At 37.1% G+C, this 21747-nt stretch overlaps 1 protein-coding gene across 9 annotated transcripts in view; it reads left to right on the plus strand.

Annotated features, from left to right (window-relative positions):
- The first annotated feature begins 6696 nt into the window (after window positions 1-6696).
- Window positions 6697-21747, plus strand: part of LOC129435184 (uncharacterized) — a 56666-nt gene continuing 41615 nt past the window's right edge. Inside the window, exons 1-6 of one of the 9 annotated variants that reach the window (XM_073873871.1) lie at window positions 6698-8761; window positions 10011-10064; window positions 10171-10230; window positions 10520-10585; window positions 10905-10970; window positions 15706-15771. In XM_073873871.1, the coding sequence (XP_073729972.1) occupies window positions 10023-10064; window positions 10171-10230; window positions 10520-10585; window positions 10905-10970; window positions 15706-15771 (300 nt within the window). In that variant the 5' untranslated portion in view covers window positions 6698-8761; window positions 10011-10022. Of the gene's footprint in view, window positions 10065-10170; window positions 10231-10519; window positions 10586-10904; window positions 10971-15318; window positions 15385-15705; window positions 15772-21747 lie in introns of all 9 variants that reach the window. The other 8 variants (XM_073873870.1, XM_073873867.1, XM_073873874.1 and 5 more) reach the window with 8 other exon arrangements.

Consider the following 21747-nt stretch of genomic DNA (forward strand, 5'->3'; position numbering starts at 1 on the left):
TTTTACTACAAAAAAAGGTTGGTAGTTTGGGTAAATAAGATAAATTATTACAGTACTACATTAAAATAGTAATTTCTGCACTCATTGAATAATTACTATGCAATACGTTGGAAACATTGGCTTACTAGTCCTTTACTTCTATCATGTATATAATAGAAATATGTATTCTTAAGGACAGATGATGTTGTTGTGAAAGTACCAATAACTATTTTTAAAGTACTAAAAAATGGGAACACAGCAGAGTAAAGTCAAGCTTGATCCCTTAACACTGGTTAGTTTATCTTCTTTAGACTTTAGAATAAATTGTGCTTAACTAACGTTAATATATTCACTCACTCACTCACTCTGATGACATTAGAAACAACTGTACTGCATCGTGCATCTGCAAGCAACTACTGCCTGCCTGCATTATATCAACGTGCCTGTGTTAGCGACAGATCTCAGATCGGCTTATATAGTAAATGTAGTTGGCCGTATGATCCCAAATACCGATCTGGTGTCAGCACCCATCGATACACCAATTACTGGGACACCACAGCGGCCCGTAAATTGCATTTAACATTAGTTTTTTCTGCAGACGCGATATATTTTAGTAAAACACAATGTCGTGCACAAAATTTTAATTAATCTGGGTTAGGAGTCCACGTGCCGTGATTAGACTACATTATAAACCCTTGGGGGTCCAACCACTTTACCGAAAAACGATAGCTAAAAAACTATATCAGTCGGTGCTGTCAACAGCCATGTCTAAAATCTAAAGACCCAAGTCACAGTATGATTAAAGGTTGTTTTGTTTTATTATTTTTTTACCAATTGCAAGAGGTTTATATACAGCATTAGCTACCAGCTGTGCTAATCGAGCAACCCACTGTTCCAGTAACAACTCCTTTAAAAGCATACGCTGCCGTAAAAAAAACATTCGCGTGATGCAGAAGCGATTAAATAAATAAAATGCCAACGTTAACACAGTGATCTAGTAACAAAAATAGCATTATTGTTACCCACCTGTTTAAAGATGGACGCGCATCAGGTGAAAACTATTAGTGAACTGAGCTCTGCTGGTGACGTCAATTCCGTTAAAGATGATGCGTGGTATTTAGACGCATTTGCGCTCTTTCAAAGTGAATGGAAAGGATTGGCGTATCATATGCACGCAAAAATGGGATTTGGCGTATACATTACACGCAATTTGAAAGTGTAAAGTCGTGTTATTTATACGCATATTGATAAGAACGGGTTGAATAACCATGGGTTTACTACAGTAAGGTTTAACTATGGTTGTAGAAAATCTGTAGTAAACATGTTTTTTTTTTTTTTGCTTTAAGGTAAAACGGTTCATTTTTGTAAGGGTCATTAATTGTTTTACTGTTTGCTGTTAAACGACCATCTCCACCACAATTAAACGTAATTTTACTTAATATGCTTTGTTTGCTTCTTTAAAACGATTTTCATTTCATTTAATTTGTTTCTTAATTTTAATCTATGTTTTGTTAATAACGTTTGTGGATATAAATAAATAAGAACATTAAAAGTAGTGAATAAGATAAGACGACGTCACTGGCCACAGGTCAGTATAGCCTACCCTTCACTACGCTTCTGCTATGAAAGTGTATAAGGTACAGAAAGTTAAATGTACGTTTGGTCTGATCGGGTCAATATGCTGATGTCCGGGTGTGCAAGACTAGTCGATCTGCAATAATTATTCGAAAATAAAAAAATCTATTCGATTTTTTTTACGTGTCACTGCAGGTTTAAGGCATAACATAGAATGGTAATTTAATGCGTTACCACTTCATCTGTGTTATTTTATGTAAAGAAGTATACCTGAAAATTATTTGTATGTATTTCTAATTGTTTTGGCCATTCGGTTCGCAGTATTTCGAGATTTAACACCGCTGGGTTTTCTGATTTCACTTGCTCGCGTGTTATTTAGTCGTGCTCCGCATCATGAGAAATTAGCCTCTTTTTACAGATAAAACAGAAGAGCTAACTGAGACAGACACGGAGAATGAAACGAAACTTAGAAAACAATTATATGCGGTGCTCTTATGAACCGGATTGCTGGAGATGCAAACAGTAAAACAAGCAATGACTCCATCTTAGATCCTGACGAACATTAATCATAGTTTTACTATAGTTAAAGCCAAAATCATGGTTACAACAAGGTGGTTTGGTTTCGAAAACAAACCACCCAACAGCTTAAAAAACCTTAAACCTTACTGTAGTAAAACCACGGTTATTCTTGCTAGATGATAATCCATTATTGCATAATTGTTAAAGACTTTCACCGGAACAGATAATGTTTATTCTTCTTCTACAAAAACATGTCAAACTAAATAAAGAAGTAGTCTTTTAAAGCCTATATACCTTTTATCATTCGCTCCGTGTGAGGGTATAACATCATTATCTGTATTTTAAAATCATAAAAAAATCAACAATGTTTTCAATGTAAAAATACATTCACATACATGTAACAGTCAGTGTTTATTTGAACTGTGATGAAATGTTCGCGGTAGACACATCCGTACGCTAATTGAATGCGAAGGCAGCGACACTGCGAGGTGAACTAGCGTCTGATAATCAGTGTTGGGCAAGTTACTTCCAAAGTGTAATACATTATATATTACAAATTACTGTCATTTGAAAGTAATTAGTTACATTACAATATTACTGACTCTGAACTGTAATGAGTTACACTACTTTTGCATTACTTTTGAGTTACTTTCATCAAAAGAACAGAAGTATGACTAGGCATTATAAAATGTTAAAATGTAGTTTGTTGCTGCTTATAAATCTAGAAGTTATGTGTTGGCCCTCGAGCTTTGAATAGGCAAAGTGAAGATTTATGGCAAAATACAGTAACAATCACTGTCAGAATCAAAAACATAGACAAATTATCTGGTAAAAGTCTGGTAAATTATGGTACACATACCAAACACAATAGAGCCCACTATAATGCAACCTATAGCCTAATAACATGGCAAGACACGCAACCTCTTTTCATTTCTATTCTTAAGTGATCACTCTTAATTCAGATTCACAGCACAAACCTGGCATGCACTGGATTGACACAACTTATCAAAAAGTGCTATTGGAGGATCAGGCCTCAAGGAATACAGCTCATTTCAGTACAATATAAGGATAACATGTAGGCTAACATATAATTGCTTAATAAAACACAGACAAACAAAGGAACACTGCTTTTGCCAAACAATGAATATAGGCTCCCATACAAAGGCTAGTAAAACTTTAAACAGTGATGTTTAAATGTACTAAATTATATTTAGATAACCATGTTTAAGTCTTCACTAATGTTATGTTGTAGTTTAGGTTGCTGTTTGTAATAAAACTGTAGATAGCATAGGAAAGCAATCTATTATGTATATGGACTGTAATCATAGCAAAGCTTACCTTGTCATTGCTGGTGTGATATGGATTTTACTGGCAACATTTGTAAAAGTCTCTTTACTTCTGAGGTTCAAGCAGCACAGGAGACCGATAGAAACTTTCCGTTGCTTTTACTTAGTGCTCTTATTCGCAAAATTATGCGTGTGCGGCGCTACCGGACCTGATTGCGACCACTTTAGTCAATGCTTACGGCCGCGGACTTCCACATGTCTATATTTGACGCCCACCGCGTCCAAATCGCATTTCAAATACAAAGTTAAAGTAAAATATAACATGTTGCATACAGCACGTGGAAACAGACATACGCTGCGTCTCAAACCGCCTACTTCCATACTATATAGTAGGCAAAGAGTACGAGAAGTAGTGATTTTCGCCCACTATATAGTACAGAAGTATGCGGTTTGGGACGCAGCCATAACTATTACACGCAGCTTTTTCATGTGTGGATGCTGGTCGCGCGCATTGGTCAAAAATAAAAAAATTAAAATAACACAGTCTAATTTTGAAATGCATTGTTGTAACGCGCTCGTTACTAAGACTGTAACGAGTAAAATATTACCAAAATTGTATTAGTAATGCGTTATATTACTGCGTTACAGCAAAAACTGAAATGAAAATGCAATCCCAAGTTTCCCACCCGTAAATGTAAATGCATTTAGGGAAATTTACATTTAAATGATAATTTTGCTACAGTTTTTGCTTGACAATGTGAATCACATTATTAAAGTATTACATTTTCATTTCTATTTTGCACCAAGGATTGCACATACATGCATGGAAAATGTAAACTTAAATACAGAAATGCATTGTCATTTTACATATTGCATTGTCATATTGCATATTACATTCTAAATTAAATTTAGCTGCTTCATCCTGCCACATGTCAATGACATCTACACCTGTGATGTCTTCAATGACTTGTCTCTCATTGTTAATGAGGCTTTTAAGAAATTGAAGGCTGTTGGTAACTGTCTGGGTGACAGTTTCGGACAGTAAAACAATGCAAAAGTGTTCAAAAATTTCGATTGCAGACTCAACATGTAATGTGTTCTGCAATCTGGCAAACACAAAGGTATGGAACTCTTTCAGTCTCTTGGGCCTCGTTTATAAAACTGTGCGTAGGATCCTTACTTAAAGTCTATGTACGCACAAAAGCCAAAAATGGCGTACACCAAAAAATATTAAGACTTAGAAAACAAAGCAATGTTCCCTTTATAAATCAAAGATCACCTGCAACGTGCGTACATGAATCATTCTCAGATCCCACCCTGCAAGCCCATTCTCCCATTAAGTTTGTTTTTCATATATCACAACCTTTGCGTGGGAACTGGCGTACACACTTTTCCAGCCCCGTTTTGTGAGTACGCACGCCTTATAAGTGAGACCCCTGGTCATTAGTCTTCCCAATATTAACACTGACAGCCTTGATAATGTGAGCAGAACACAGATGCAAAATTGTGGCATCCTTTATCTCTGCCAATGACATGCTGTTCCTGCAGACAGCATTGGTCCACTCCAAGTAAGAATCAATGCTCATCCGATTAAAGGACAGAACTACTGCTTGCATCAGGGCGCAGCTGTAGTCTGATTTCACTGTTTTTTTTCTGATTTCACTGTTGATGCTGGTGTAGTTTGATAGTTTCAGCAGAAACTGCATCAATCAAAAAGTCAATGGTGGTATACTGTGCTTATTGCTCAGCAACTCGCAAACTGGGAGTGGAGGTGCATCTCTACCTTTTCCAGGCAGAGTAAGTGCATAATACAGCACTTTTTTCTTTTGTTCAGGTAACTTTGAGATGACACCTCCTATGCCATCAAGATATAATGGCACAGGTGTTTCTTTATTTCTGAGATAATGAACCAAGATGCTCACAACTACCTCAGTGTAAAGGTGTGCTCCAAATGGGTTAAATTGAAGATGTTGTATGTAGCCTGGTATGTAAAAACTATTGTCACACTCTTTCAGTATTCGTTATGTGAGATGCATTTCAATGAAAACATTTTCATGTATTAGCATGCTTTTCTTTATTTCTGTTGAAATAACCTTCATAATGTTTTTATTCAAACTTTGCGTTAGATTTCCAGAGACGAGCTCTTTAACAGGCGTTTATCTTAATCTTTTGTAGAGCACATGACTAACACCTTGTGAAACCACTCTAGCTATTTGTCCCCTCTCTATGTTGCTTGCAGGCCTAAATCTTGTCTCTGTGTTTAGATGACGAATAGGCCCTGCTCGCTTGACTTTTCCAATGTTTAAAAAGCCGAAGCAACAAGCCTCCAGACTGCTTTTATTTGTAAAATGTGAAGATGTCTCTTCCCGGTTCTTGTGGCACGTATATGTTGGTAAGTGAAGTAAAGGACACAACAAGGATTTATCTTTTTACATTTTTGGTACAGAATGTTGGTCCAAGTACAGTGGAGTGTATTGGAATTTTGTAGTGGTGAGATTTTCTTACAGCCTTTTGGAGGAATTGTTATTAAAAATTTTGAAGTAACGCATGGCAACTTTCAATATTTGTTTTTCTCTTTAGAATTAGATGCCTTGTCAAAACCATTACAAGTGGATGATTCTGAGCCCTCTCTTTCAGATTCATTCCCTCTTTTGTCTTTAATTGTTTCTGCTGTTACTTAACTTGGCCTTCGAATCGGTACTACTGTCCTGTGAATCTCCCTCATTTTTGTTTGACACAGTTTGACTTTTTCTTCTTAATGTCAGATGTTTGGCTGACAGTTTGTTATGCTTTGCGAATCTGTTTCAATGTCTCTCCAATCTTGTGCTGCTGGATCATGTTGGTCTTGAGTATACCTCAGCTTCCTGGAACTTTTCTTCTTCTCCGTTTGTGTCAATTGTTACATGTCCAGCAATTTGTTTTATGGTTTGTTTGCTTACTGCTTCTTGTGTAATTACCTCTTTACAGTCAGACTCAGATGAAGCACTTACATTTTCTGCCTGGCTCACACTAGACAAATTTAAATTGTCATCCTCATTTTCAATGTAACTGTCTGTGCTTTATAAATTATAAATATTGGATAGAAAGGGTAAGCTTTAAATGTGTGTATCATTCTACTCTGTAATGAAAAAAATCTTAAAGTACACTTACTTTTTTATTTTTAAGTATAAAAAGACTTCATTGCTTTTTCATTGTAGAAGTTATTCTGTAGGTTCACATGTGTTTAGGTTTGCATTTGTGTGTGGTTAAACAAACTGGGCCTGCAAAACTGGCAATGTTTTACTGCTGTTCACTTTTATCCTCCTTTCATTCAATTTTTCTCCAACAGGCATGTTTTGCATGTCTCGGTAAAGCCTACAGTTGTGTTCAAAATTATTCAACCCCCCAATGCTGTTAAGGGTTTTAGGGAATTTAGTGTACATTTATAATTGTATTCAGCTTGAAATCCTACAATGACTTCTTAAAGAACCATATGCAACTAAAATGACATCAATTGGTTTTGTAATATAGTAGTAAATGTTTCTTTTGTGAATTCTTCATTGACACAATTATTCAATCCCTTAAAGAACTACCACTCTGAAGAACAGAGGTTCATTGAAGTGTTTTCAATCAGGTATTGAAAACACCTATGGATGTCAGGGAACAGCAATAAAGCCTAATAAGCACCAATTAGGCAGCTTTAAAATGACTGTGATACTCAACTCCTTCTAAACATTTACTGGTGTGGTTACAAACATGGTGAAGTCAAAAGAATGGTCCAGGAAGACAAGAGAAGAGGTGATTAATCTTCACAGGAAGGGCAATGGCTATAAGAAGATTGCAAAGATGTTAAACATACCAAGAGACACCATAGGAAGCATCATTCGCAAATTCAAGGCAAAGGGCACTGTTGAAACGCTTCCTGGTCGTGGCAGAAAAAAAGATGCTAACTGCGACTGCTGTGCGCTATCTGAAGTGTAGAGTAGAAAAAAGTCCCCGTGTGACTGCTGAGGAACTGAGAAAAGATTTGTCAAATGTGGGTACTGAAGTTTCTGCTCAGACAATACGGCACACCCTGCGTACTGAAGGCCTCCATGCCAGAACTCCCAGGCGCACCCCCTTGCTGTCTCCAAAGAATAAGAAGAGTCAACTGCAGTATGCCAAAAGTCATGTGGACAAACCACAGAAGTTTTGGGATAGTGTTCTGTGGAAAATTAGAACTGTTTGGGCCCATGGATCAACGCTATGTTTGGAGGAGGAAAAACAAGGCCTATGAAGAAAAGAACACCTTGCCTACTGTGAAGCATGGTGGGGGGTCAATCATGCTTTGGGGCTGTTTTGCTTCTGCAGGTACAGGGAAACTTCAGCGTGTGCAAGGTACCATGAATTCTCTTCAGTACCAGGAGATATTGGATGACAATGTGTTGCAGTCTGTCACAAACCTGAGGCTTGGGAGACGTTGGACCTTTCAACAGGACAAGGATCCCAAGCATACCTCCAAATCCACTAGAGCATGGTTGCAGAAAAAAGGCTGGAACATTTTGAAGTGGCCATCGCAGTCACCAGACTTAAATCCGATTGAGAACCTCTGGTGGGACTTAAAGAAAGCAGTTGCAGTGCGTAAGCCTAAGAATGTGACTGAACTGGAGGCTTTTGCCCATGATGAATGGGCGAAGATACCCGTAGATCGCTGCAAGACACTTGTGTCAAGCTATGCTTCACGTTTAAAAGCTGTTTTAACTGTAAAAGGATGTTGTACTAAGTACTAAGATTGAATGTCACTTGGGGGTTGAATAAAACTGATAATGATGTGAGCACAGAAAAGACATTTGTGGTTATTTCATTATAAATGTTATGTTATATTTGTCTGACCTACACATGCCTCTTTGATGTAATTGTAAGCAGGATGACTGAATGATCAAAATCAATGTCAAACCGGCCAAAACAATCAATTTCAGTTGGGGTTGAATAATTTTGAACACAACTGTATAATGTATGTGTGTGTGTGTGTGTGTGTGTGTGTGTGTGTGTGTGTGTGTGTTGGTTTTGGTGGATTACAAGGTCTTTCCACCAGTTTACATACCAACACTATAAGGACATTTGGGATTATAAGGACAAAGGACATGTCCTTGTAATTCAAACATTATAGATTCATCTGTCTGAAGCTAAAAAACAAACTACTGCTTTTTTTAAGAATGTCCTTTTAAGTAGGTAAACCAGTTTTATAGTGTTTTTGAGTGTATCCCACTACTGCCACCTATTGGCAGGATTTGCCACTGCCGATTTATACACATTTCCACGCAAATGGGCGTGTAATCGCGGGCTTTTGTTTGATTGGTTAATATGCTCACGCGCAGTAGAGAGATTTGGCTGGAGTTTGAGTAGCAGCAGAATGGCGGCCATTTGACGCAGCTCCCAATTAGGTAAGTAAATAATTACAAGTTTAATGTATTGATTCATAGAAATTAGTCATATTTATGTTTATTTCTGCACTTTAGTTCGGTTGGCAGCAGTTAAAAGATACATGCAGTGAAGTACGAGACATTGTGTTCAACTAAAATGCATGTACGTTAATTAAAAGTTAGAATTTTTAAGCGGCATATGTATTAACAACTACGACTTCGATTGACTGCGATTAGTCCGCAATTATGAACGCGATATAACCTAGTTTGTTAATGAACTAAGTTACGGCTCTGTTTAAGTTAGTAAGGTCCGCTCCATGAATGCAGTTAATGGCGATTTACTACTTATCCCGAAGCGGCTTTACTGACGAGATGCGCATGATAATTGTGTGCATTTAATCGTGCAGCCCTATAAAAAAATACGATGCATTTTGTAAAAACCAAACGAAAGTAATCGAATGTGAGATACGTGATGATAATGACTGGGTTTTAAAGTATGGTATAGTTTACTCACGATGTGGCTGAATCCAGCTCCATTGGCACGTTTTAAATTGCATTCAGTGCGTCGAGAAATTTCCAGAGTTAGTCGTAGGTAAGTTAAAGTATTCTGAATTTCTTCAAATGTCAATTTGACATCTTTTGATGAAATTGAGTTTAGATTTTGTAATATAAATCCTCCCTAAAACAATCTTTGAACAGCATTGTAAAACCGTGTAGTATTTTAATCTTTTAATGTCAGACTTTTATACACGTCGATTAAACAGTAACTTAACCTGGAATTGGTTATGCTAATTATTAATATAATGACAATTACACTACAATACAGGTGTATAATTTAGCATATTAGATTAACAGATTAATTAAAACCGCGTGTACAGCTTGAATTCCTGAATTAAAACGAAACGAAATGGAATAAAAGAATCGTATCTTTACATATTTTGTGTTCTTTGCTTAGTAAATAAGGATTAAAATGAAACCTTCAAGCTGATATGGCATTATATGCAGTGTTCAGAAGAAGTTTGTGTAAAAATATTTTGTAATGTGAAACATCATAAAATGAATTGTACTTTAATCTCCAGTTAGCATTACTGTACAATACAGTATTATGGAAAATGGGATTATATTTTACTCAGTTTTGCTAATGAATTGCAAAGTAAGGTGGATGGGGATTGTTTAAATGTTTAACATTTATGTATTTGCTCATTTTAACATGAATGTATTTGCTGTGTTTTTGTTCTGTTTGTATATGTTATACCTTTTAATTGTGAAGCTAGATGACAAAATGGACATAACTACAAGGCGACGCAGGCCATGGAGACCCCAGGTAAAAATGTTCTCCTCCAATACAATGAAACAGTATTTTACAGTTTCTGTACAATCTTAAGATGATACATTATTGTTGTTCTATTCTGTTTTTATATTCATTACAGAGGATCATTACTGTCACATCTGAGATGTCAGAATTGCATTTACACACAAGTTCAGAAGAGGTAGAGAGCGTGAGAGACGTTCGGGCCAGTAGAAAGTATTGTCACTTACCCGATCGGGCCAGTGCGTCCCCCTCAGTCACGAAAATATCGTTTCATCAATGTATATTATTTAACATCTTTGGCAGGGCAAGTAAAAACCTGTATAAAAAATTATTTGCGTTGAGCCCTGTACTAGTAATATTATTATTTCTATTTACTTAAAATATTTACATTTTGTAATGTTTTTATCCAGCACTTTTTATCTCCTGTAAATGTTTTACAGTAGTTTTTATTTTCATTGTTTTTACAGATGATTACAGATGTTCGCACCACTGAGACATTTACACCGTGTGTCCCTGAAGCAAGTTCACATCAGGTATTACATAGTTTTGTAAAATACATTAATGTAAATGCCAGCTAGTGTTTATACCTAAATAAATCCTGTTGTGTGATTCATTGAAATACTCTCCTCCTATATATTTTGCATCTGAAACTCCCAACATATGCAGTAAGGTCAACTGCAAAGATAACTGTCCACACATTTTTATTAAATTTTTTTCACTGTGTCTTGTAAATCCTGACATTAGTTTTGCGCTGATGCAAGCTGTTAATATATGTCTGGGCCTTTTTTCTTATTTTGCACCTTTATCTTCAGTAAATGTCTTACTGAGTTTTTATTTTCATTGTCTTTACAGATGATTACAGATGTTGCCACCACTGAGACTTTTACACCGTGTGTCCCTGAAGCAAGTTCACATCAGGTAGTGCATAGATGCATTATTCTTTATACACGATGGAGTTTTAATTTGAATGCATGTTGGTTTATTTTATATCTGCAAAGTAGAAAATTGATGTAGAGACTTGATATCCTCTTGTTAAGACCTGACTAAAGAATACCATTTGCGGGTCCAAGCCTCTACTCGCTTCATGTGAGTGTACATTCTCAACAGCCGTTTATGAGCGCTATTTAATGATATAACACACATTTAAGCTAGAGCCTGAATGATATTGTTTTTTACACATTACCAGTGCACTCTCCCTTAAAGCAACACTAAAGAGTTTTTGCTCTTTGCTCCCCCTACAGGTTAGAAGCGTAATTGGCCATTAACACTGTCGTAAATACTGGCTCTGATTGGATTGTAGGTCTGCCGTAAAGCAAGTTTTTGTAGTTTTCACTCGAACTACAGGACCGCTACCCGACGGTTGGAAACTTCTTTAGTGCGGTTTTGGCCGATAGAGGGCTGCAAAGCGAACGTGAAAGTGCCGTTCACCCTGTTTTGAGTTGATGAACAACTAAAACTTTTTTGGAAAAGTTATTTCAAGGTAAAAAAAACTCTTTGGTGTTGCTTTAGGATGCAGGCAAAGGTGTGAGAGAAGGGAAAGCTCTCATTTGTCATCTATTAGCTGGTGACATTAAATGTAAGTTTGTAACCATAGTAACACTAATGGCGTCTCTGCTATCACTGTGGTTAAATGCCTACATGGGGACGTGCATCGTCTATAGACTCTTACAGCCCACGTGATCCAATAGCCTGTGTGTGCATTTAGGCAACAGAAGTGGTGTTATTCCCCATTGGTTCTAACGTGTTAGCAACTCGGTTTATTAAAGTTTATTAAAACAGTTTTCCAGCATCAAAATGTCTGGTTGTTGCGTTTGGTTACACTAATATAATATACTAATATACGTATATATGGCCACTTTATTTTTGGCCATCTGCTAACGTCTTCTATCCACTCCACTATAGTACACGGATCTGGTAGCTGTGTTGAAAAAGTTGATACGTTAACTTTTTAAAATAACTTTGTCTGTCTGTGTTGCTTCACTGCTGATTCTTGTCATACTTTCGTTGCAAAACTGCACCCACATATGTTGCCACGTCATCAATGTGTACAAACAGTAAAAGGGTCTATGCTGACCATAGCTTTGCCTGGTCGTAGTTTCAGATGGTGCTCAAGCTTAAATATTTTTCACAAAGCTGGACGTAGCTAATTCCGATGTAGGGCTTCTTTCACCCAACTTCTTACGTCCAGCTGGTGCAACTGGCTCCTAATGGAGCATTTGGACGTGGAAGTTGACGTCAGACTTAACAAGTGAATAGTCAAGCACTGTATTAACCTGACAACACACTGCACTATAAGGACAGAATGGTTTGTCAGGACACTGAAGTGGGATGGTAGTCTACACCACTTGTGAATTTTGCAAACTGTAGGCTATAACAATTTCATAACACACTGCACTATGAGGACAGAATGGTTTGTCAGGACACTGTAGGGGGATGGTAGTCCACACCATTTGTGAATCTGACAACACACTGCATTGTAAGGACAACGATTTGCCAGGATGCTGTAGTGGGATAGTAGTCTACACCACTTTTTGCAAACTGTAGGTGTCAATAACAATTTCATAACACACTGCACTATGAGGACAGAATGGTTTGTCAGGACACTGAAGTGGGATGGTAGTCTACGCCATTTGTAAATTTTGCAAACTGTAGGTGTCAATAACAATTTCATAACACACTGCACTATGAGGACAGCAGGCATGAAAATCCCTCACCTTTCGGCGAAATTCGCCATTTTGAATCCAAAAAAGGTGACCCACGTGAATCATGTAGATTCGATGAGAAAACATTTTGGGGGGGGGGGTATGCGCGCGTTGTTTGAAGACGCGCCCTTCGCCGTCATCCAAACATGTATCCCAGACATTAGATATGTTTGAGTTCATGCTGCGCTGCAAAAACCGACAGGCAGGCATGTGACATCAAAGTATCACGAGAGTGAATCGAGAAGCCATAAGGAAGTCTGCTTTCGAACGGCTCTCGCGCTACTGTGATGTCATCCGCATTTCTGTGTTCTTCGTCATACAAGCTTGTTAAAGATGCGAAGAGTGACTGCATTCGGGACGTAAAGTCAACACAAAACGCTGTAAAACTATCATTGTGGAATTCTAATGCGTCAATCAATTAAAACAACATATCTACACAGACTGACACTGCAAAGTGACCTAAAGGATTTTTGTTGGAATGGATTGGAACGAATTATGGACGTACTCCTCCCTTGTAAGTCACATTGGTCTACTAGTCTACGGCTGTAAGTACTTAAATGTAAATATGGTGAAACTGCAAAATATTGCATGAAATGCTGTAATAAGAACATACTGTTACTAATACAGTTAATAAGAAAGTTTACCGTTTACAGTAACATTTAAGCGATTTTAGACTATTTGAGCGACAAAGATGCTAAAGTGAACTGTTTTCATTGCGCATACGCGCACAAACTCAAAAATCACGCAAACGCATATTTTTTTGGGCTTGACAGGAGATATACGCACAAACTATATTGTAATACCACAGTCTCTGAAAGTATTCTCATTAAAACAGTCGTTAATTATAAGTGAGAAGTTGATCATGTGTCAGTGTATAGATCGCTTCTCCGTTGTTAAAGGGACAGTTCGTCTCATAAGAAATGCATATGTTTGAGTCATAATGTTAATCAAACTACAAAAGACAAAAGGAAATCACTTTTATAGCTTTAAAAATATTAATTATATTTAATTTATAGTATGAAAACAGTGTTATGTTAATTTGATACTGTTTTTCTACCTAATCAATAATGTTAGATCTTACTTTATTTGTAACTTTGTTCTTTTCTATTTTATATGCTTGTAATGTCTTGATTTGTTCTTATTTTATTTTCCCACATCACTTTTTTGCTTATCTGAAAATTATTCAACCCATGACTCAAAAACCATAATGTAATTCATTTAACCAGTACTATATTGTAAAATTAAGTCATTTTAAATTAGATGTAGGCCTTCAGGTCCACCCTATTGCAAGGCCAACTTAAAATTGAGTGAAAAACACTTCGCTTTAACTCCTCCATCATGAGAAACTTTGAAGAAAGAAGAGGACAGAAGAGAGAGAAATGGTTGCCGTCAGTCCCTATTGTTCAATGTCATTTCTTAATATTTATATATTTAATAAGACACTCAGTGTAAAGTTTTAACATTACTGATGGTCTGATTATGGCAAAATAAAATTATTGCAGATGTAAAATAGTAAGGGAATTCTACTTGTTACAGCTTTCCACATTTATCAACCCATTTAATTAAATATGGTTTTTGTTACTAGTCAAATGTTTACATTTTAAATCTAAATTGTCCGTCAGAATTAAATAATTTAAAAAATGGTCATGTATGTTATGGTGGGAATTTTGTTTCTGCGCACGTGGAGGGATGTTGAGTTCCTTCCTTCTTTTTTGTCCTTGGCCATTCACATGCCTGAAGAATAAATAAGTTAAGTTACAGCATGTTCCCCAATGAGCCCATAATATTTATTCTGGGGGGGTCCTCCCACCTCGCGGCCCCATCAGAGGCCACATTGCCCCTCGAGCGCCCTTCTCACCTTTTTCACCCCTGACCCGTTTTCATGCCTGGGACAGAATGGTTTGTCAGGACACTGAAGTGGGATGGTAGTCTACGCCATTTGTAAATTTTGCAAACTGTAGGTGTCAATAACAATTTCATAACACACTGCACTATAAGGACTGAATGGTTTGTCAGGACACTGTAGTTAAACAGTGGTCTGCATCATTTGTGAATTTTGTTACTGAAAACCCTAGCAGCAACTGTTGCTTTCGAGTATGGCTGTTGAAGTAACCTCAATCTTGTATTGGTGCTCTACTAACAAGCCAACCGCATAGGATGACAAGCAACCAAAACAAACGCAATGTTCACGTTTAATTGATGAAGCTACGCCCTTCTTGTTTTACACTTTATTACATGTATAATAATGGCCAAATAGATTGTCAATGAAAACGAGATTTAAGAATAACTTGTTTTTCCTAAATCATTTAAAATGTAAAAAATACCAGGCTATTCATATTACATTAAATCATGCAATGAATGTGGTAAAGCCTTAAGCACGCAAAGTAAAACTGAGATGACAGAATTAGCGTCACTTACCTCTTAATTAGGCCTATTTTAAACTTTTAAACTGCATTTAATCAAATTTATCAACACTGATACAAAGTGCCCTAATACAATTCATTGTTTGGCAACATTTAAACCGCTTTTTGATAAACTTGAAAGGTTTTATTTTTGTATTACAGATGATTACAGATGTTGCAGCCACTGAGACATATACACCGTGTGTCCCTGAAGCAAGTTCACATCAGGTATTACATAGTTTTGTAAAATACATTAATGTAAATGCCAGCTAGTGTTTAATACCTAAATAAATCATGTTGTGTGATTCATTGAAATACTCTCCTCCTATATATTTTGCATCTGAAACTCCAACATATGCAGTAAGGTCAACTGCAAAGATAACTGTCCACACATTTTTATTAAATTTTTTTCACTGTGTCTTGTAAATCCTGACATTAGTTTTGCGCTGATGCAAGCTGTTAATATATATGTCTGGCCCTTTTTTCTTATTTTGCACCTTTATCTTCAGTAAATGTCTTACTGAGTTTTTATTTTCATTGTCTTTACAGATGATTACAGATGTTGCCACCACTGAGACATTTACACCGTGTGTGCCTGAAGCAAGTTCACATCAGGTAGTGCATGGATGCATTATTCTTTATACAAGATGGAGTTTTAATTTGAATGCATGTTCATTTATTTTATATCTGCAAAGTAGAAAGTTCATGTAGAGACCTGATAAGAGGCCTGACTAAAGAATACCATTTCCAGGTCCAAGCCTCTACTCACTTCATAGAGATGCGTGGTTGTCGGTTACAGCCGCGGACTCCGCAGATAAAACTGCGGATTGGGCAGATGACATGAAGAAATATATTTTAATTAAATTCGGGTGGGTGGCGGTTGAACCAATCAAATGAAAAAAATATATACATTGTTAATTGTGTTACCTACATCTGTAAAAAACAAACACACTTTGAAATAGTCAAATTTTCATCAGGTAGTAATTTGGCTAGTTGCGTATATGCATGCCATCTATATCAGAGATAGCAACGACTCGCATCTTGTTGTAGCGCCTTGGCAGTGGGAGATGTTCAGAACGCAAGAGCTAAACTTTTACAAGCTCAATAACATCCACAGCAAAAAAGAAGGTAAGGAAAAATAGTCAAAAAACTTTAACCATTTGTTAGAGGCAGGCAAGCAAGTTTGGGGGTTGTTACTAAAATGTGAACCTGCACGTTGCACTGTTGTGCGGTGGACTTTCGAAATGAATAGAGTCGGCCTTTTTTTGAATATCGAGGCGCCATAGTTTGTTTCGTTCGGCCTGCTGGATAAAATGAATTGCGCTGTCTGCCTGAAAAAGACGCGCTCTCTTCCCATACAGTCAAAATTAATGGGAGACTTCAGAACCGGCTTGTCCTAATGTCACCCTGACATGACAGTGCGTAAAGTACATTGTGAATGAATTATTTTATTAGGGGTTTCTTTCTTTCTGCAAAAAGAAAGTACAATGGGCATCAATTAGTAGGCTAAATAGCCCCATTCATTCCTTAGGATACAAACAGGGATGAATTTAGAAGCCACCAAACACTTCCATGTTTTCCCTATTTAACCCTCTGGAGTCCGACCATTTTGGGACACTCTCAGAGGTTCTGACATGCTCTTACATTTGGTCTTTTTTCAGTTGCTTTAAAACATAATAATGGCAAGTGTCTCATACCACTGCGTTTAGCACAAACTGGGCTAAAATATTATATGAGCTACATGTATGTACATGTTTGTATTTTTGAGAGAAAAAGGTTTATGCGTGGTTTTTAAAAAAGTTAAAATTTTAAGTCACTGATATAAGTTCACAAAACCCATACTAAACATGTTTTAACAAGACTTTCCTAAACAGAAGCTAGTAGTCTAGAGTTTTTTCTTTAACATGATGTGAAAATCATCCTGCCTACTGATTCACATAAACCAATATATCGATTTAGAAATTGTAAGACACTTGCTTAGAGTGGTCGTATGCGAGAAGGATTGATTGACAGCTAGCAAACAAAGGCTCGCATAATGAGCTGCATAATGAGGCAGGAGGGAACTACAGTAAAGAATGTGAGGACAAATGTACATGTTTGTTTGAGGTTTATTAAGAAGTTAACAATATAATCAAAATGGAAATGAAGTTCAGTAGGACCCTATTTAAAAACTTAACTTGTATAAGAAACTGATAAACAACAGAGCTGTAAACTTCATGTGGCTCATGTTACCATATAACTTTATGTCCAAAGAGTGTGAATATGTTTTTCCACTTCATAGTTTTGTACTGATGAGAGGGATGCAGACCTGTAAGAGAGTTATGAACAGCTGTCAGCATAAATTGTCCACAGAAATACCCTTACATACATAACTGATGGGTAAATGATAGCACTAGATTCAGATAAACTATCATAAACTACATTAGTATCTCAGATAAACATCTGCAATGATTAGTTATATAAAAAGCGGTTTTCAGATGACTGTTTTCAGATGCCCATCCACTTATCGTCTAGCTTCTGTTTTAAACACGTTTCTGTAAGCGAGTATGAACTTTAAAAACACATCGCAAATGGATGTGCGCAAGCTCGCGTCTCCGTGTAAACAACGCGGAGCTCATAATAAAACGGTGTCGCGTGTAAAGCGCAATGTATGGAATGCGTTGCATGTAAACAATATCATATTAAAGCAGATCCCCCAGTGCAGCATTACTCAAAGTTGCCATGAATGAATCGAAAGTGAATAACTGTGTCTAACACTGTACAGCATGTAACAATGAAATCCGCCATTACGTGATCGCGCTTACTCGTTTGTAAATAAGCATGTAAACATGGAATCATATTACAGCACACACTTAAAAGATACAGCAGTGCAGGCTTACTGAAAGTTGCCATGAAGGATATAAGTAAATAACTGTGTTTAACACTGTTACAGCATGTATCAATGAAATCCGCCATTACGTGAAATCACGCGCCCTCGTTTGTAAACAATGCGAAAGTTTTTAAATCCGAAGCGTGCAGTCAGGTTGCTTATGTAGGCTGAACTGCACAAGCCATAACATATTACATGATACCAAATAAAAATGAAGACAAATGACTTACAGGTTCTTCAGGAATATATCCTTCTCTATTGCGTCTTCCATTGTTCTTCTTCTTAGGTAACGTTAAAGATAAACGCTTCTCTTCCTCAATGTCCAGACATAAATTAAGATATTCCTCACGTGTGTGTGTAACGTTTATAATCCAAACATGCGGTAAAGTCTTTAAATCTGATAAAGGTTTACGCTTTGTTTATTATTGTTGGAACTGCTCGTCTTTTCATTACCATGTCAACAGCCTGAGGGCGTGACCGCATTAGAGATAATGAGCTCAGCCATGAAAAACGGTACTCTCTTTACTTCAATGCAGATTATATAAACAGGAAATATTTGTTTTTGATTATAATTAGCTTGTTTAAAAGTAGACATTTCAGGCTTTCTTTTGATATGTGTATCATGTTTGTGTGACGAGTATTCACGGAGTTTCAACTGATTTTTGTAACGTGATTTGAGAGACAGCTGGCGGAGACGCGCACGCGTTTTTGAAGGAGCACTGAGAGCGGAGAAGCGCCCGACGTCATTCGAGTCTTTCCATTGTCCAGTCGAATGAGGGGAGAGGCGGGCCTTACGTTGTGGTGAGGGAAGTTTACAGTTGCTTTGAAGAACCGGACTCCACTCGCTCACTCTTTCCTGCGTGTTTGTGCACCTCTTATCCTCAAACAAGGTCAGAGCAAGCGTCCTCTTTTTAAAGTTTCTGCTAATATGACAGTTAACAGCAAAAGAGCACTCAGGCTTCAATATTTGATTGACAAGACAGCTGACTCGGTGGTTGCTTAGCAATATGAAAAGCCGCGTCACACTGCTCTTTTTTTAAAAAAGGCAGTGCATCGCGCCTTGCGTTTGCAAGCGTTTAAAGCGCTTTTGGTGTGACTGGCCCCTAAAAGTGCATGCATTGAAAAAAGATAGGTATGTATTAATTTGTCTAAGTTGAGGTAAGAACATAATAAAATATAAAAAAGGTGGTGTTTTCCTCTAAGCTAAAGTAGGTACAGATGCAGAAATATAGCTGACCATAGCTATGCCTGGTCGTAGTTTCAGATGGTGCTCAAGCTTAAATATTTTTCACAAAGCTGGACGTAGCTAATTCCGATGTAGGGCTGCTTTCACCCAACTTCTTACGTCCAGCTGGTGCAACTGGCTCCTAATGGAGCATTTGGACCTGGAAGTTGACGTCAGACTTAACAAGTGAATAGTCAAGCACTGTATTAACCTGACAACACACTGCACTATAAGGACAGAATGGTTTGTCAGGACACTGAAGTGGGATGGTAGTCTACACCACTTGTGAATTTTGCAAACTGTAGGCTATAACAATTTCATAACACACTGCACTATGAGGACAGAATGGTTTGTCAGGACACTGTAGGGGGATGGTAGTCCACACCATTTGTGAATCTGACAACACACTGCATTGTAAGGACAACGATTTGCCAGGATGCTGTAGTGGGATAGTAGTCTACACCACTTTTTGCAAACTGTAGGTGTCAATAACAATTTCATAACACACTGCACTATGAGGACAGAATGGTTTGTCAGGACACTGAAGTGGGATGGTAGTCTACGCCATTTGTAAATTTTGCAAACTGTAGGTGTCAATAACAATTTCATAACACACTGCACTATGAGGACAGCAGGCATGAAAATCCCTCACCTTTCGGCGAAATTCGCCATTTTGAATCCAAAAAAGGTGACCCACGTGAATCATGTAGATTCGATGAGAAAACATTTGGGGGGGGGGGGTATGCGCGCGTTGTTTGAAGACGCGCCCTTCGCCGTCATCCAAACATGTATCCCAGACATTAGATTTGTTTGAGTTCATGCTGCGCTGCAAAAACCGACAGGCAGGCATGTGACATCAAAGTATCACGAGAGTGAATCGAGAAGCCATAAGGAAGTCTGCTTTCGAACGGCTCTCGCGCTACTGTGATGTCATCCGCATTTCTGTGTTCTTCGTCATACAAGCTTGTTAAAGATGCGAAGAGTGACTGCATTCGGGACGTAAAGTCAACACAAAATGCTGTAAAACTATCATTGTGGAATTCTAATGCGTCAATCAATTAAAACAACATATCTACACAGACTGACACTGCAAAGTGACCTAAAAGATTTTTGTTGGAATGATTTTATGGACGTACTCCTCGCTTGTAAGTCACATTGGTCTACTAGTCTACGGCTGTAAGTACTTAAATGTAAATATGGTGAAACTGCAAAATATTGCATGAAATGCTGTAATAAGAACATACTGTTACTAATACAGTTAATAAGAAAGTTTACCGTTTACAGTAACATTTAAGCGATTTTAGACTATTTGAGCGACAAAGATGCTAAAGTGAACTGTTTTCATTGCGCATACGCGCACAAACTCAAAAATCACGCAAACGCATATTTTTTTGGGCTTGACAGGAGATATACGCACAAACTATATTGTAATACCACAGTCTCTGAAAGTATTCTCATTAAAACAGTCGTTAATTATAAGTGAGAAGTTGATCATGTGTCAGTGTATAGATCGCTTCTCCGTTGTTAAAGGGACAGTTCGTCTCATAAGAAATGCATATGTTTGAGTCATAATGTTAATCAAACTACAAAAGACAAAAGGAAATCACTTTTATAGCTTTAAAAATATTAATTATATTTAATTTATAGTATGAAAACAGTGTTATGTTAATTTGATACTGTTTTTCTACCTAATCAATAATGTTAGATCTTACTTTATTTGTAACTTTGTTCTTTTCTATTTTATATGCTTGTAATGTCTTGATTTGTTCTTATTTTATTTTCCCAATCACTTTTTTGCTTATCTGAAAATTATTCAACCCATGACTCAAAAACCATAATGTAATTCATTTAACCAGTACTATATTGTAAAATTAAGTCATTTTAAATTAGATGTAGGCCTTCAGGTCCACCCTATTGCAAGGCCAACTTAAAATTGAGTGAAAAACACTTCGCTTTAACTCCTCCATCATGAGAAACTTTGAAGAAAGAAGAGGACAGAAGAGAGAGAAATGGTTGCCGTCAGTCCCTATTGTTCAATGTCATTTCTTAATATTTATATATTTAATAAGACACTCAGTGTAAAGTTTTAACATTACTGATGGTCTGATTATGGCAAAATAAAATTATTGCAGATGTAAAATAGTAAGGGAATTCTACTTGTTACAGCTTTCCACATTTATCAACCCATTTAATTAAATATGGTTTTTGTTACTAGTCAAATGTTTACATTTTAAATCTAAATTGTCCGTCAGAATTAAATAATTTAAAAAATGGTCATGTATGTTATGGTGGGAATTTTGTTTCTGCGCACGTGGAGGGATGTTGAGTTCCTTCCTTCTTTTTTGTCCTTGGCCATTCACATGCCTGAAGAATAAATAAGTTAAGTTACAGCATGTTCCCCAATGAGCCCATAATATTTATTCTGGGGGGGTCCTCCCACCTCGCGGCCCCATCAGAGGCCACATTGCCCCTCGAGCGCCCTTCTCACCTTTTTCAC

Source organism: Misgurnus anguillicaudatus, chromosome 12 (assembly GCF_027580225.2).
Source record: "Misgurnus anguillicaudatus chromosome 12, ASM2758022v2, whole genome shotgun sequence".
NCBI lineage: Eukaryota > Metazoa > Chordata > Actinopteri > Cypriniformes > Cobitidae > Misgurnus > Misgurnus anguillicaudatus.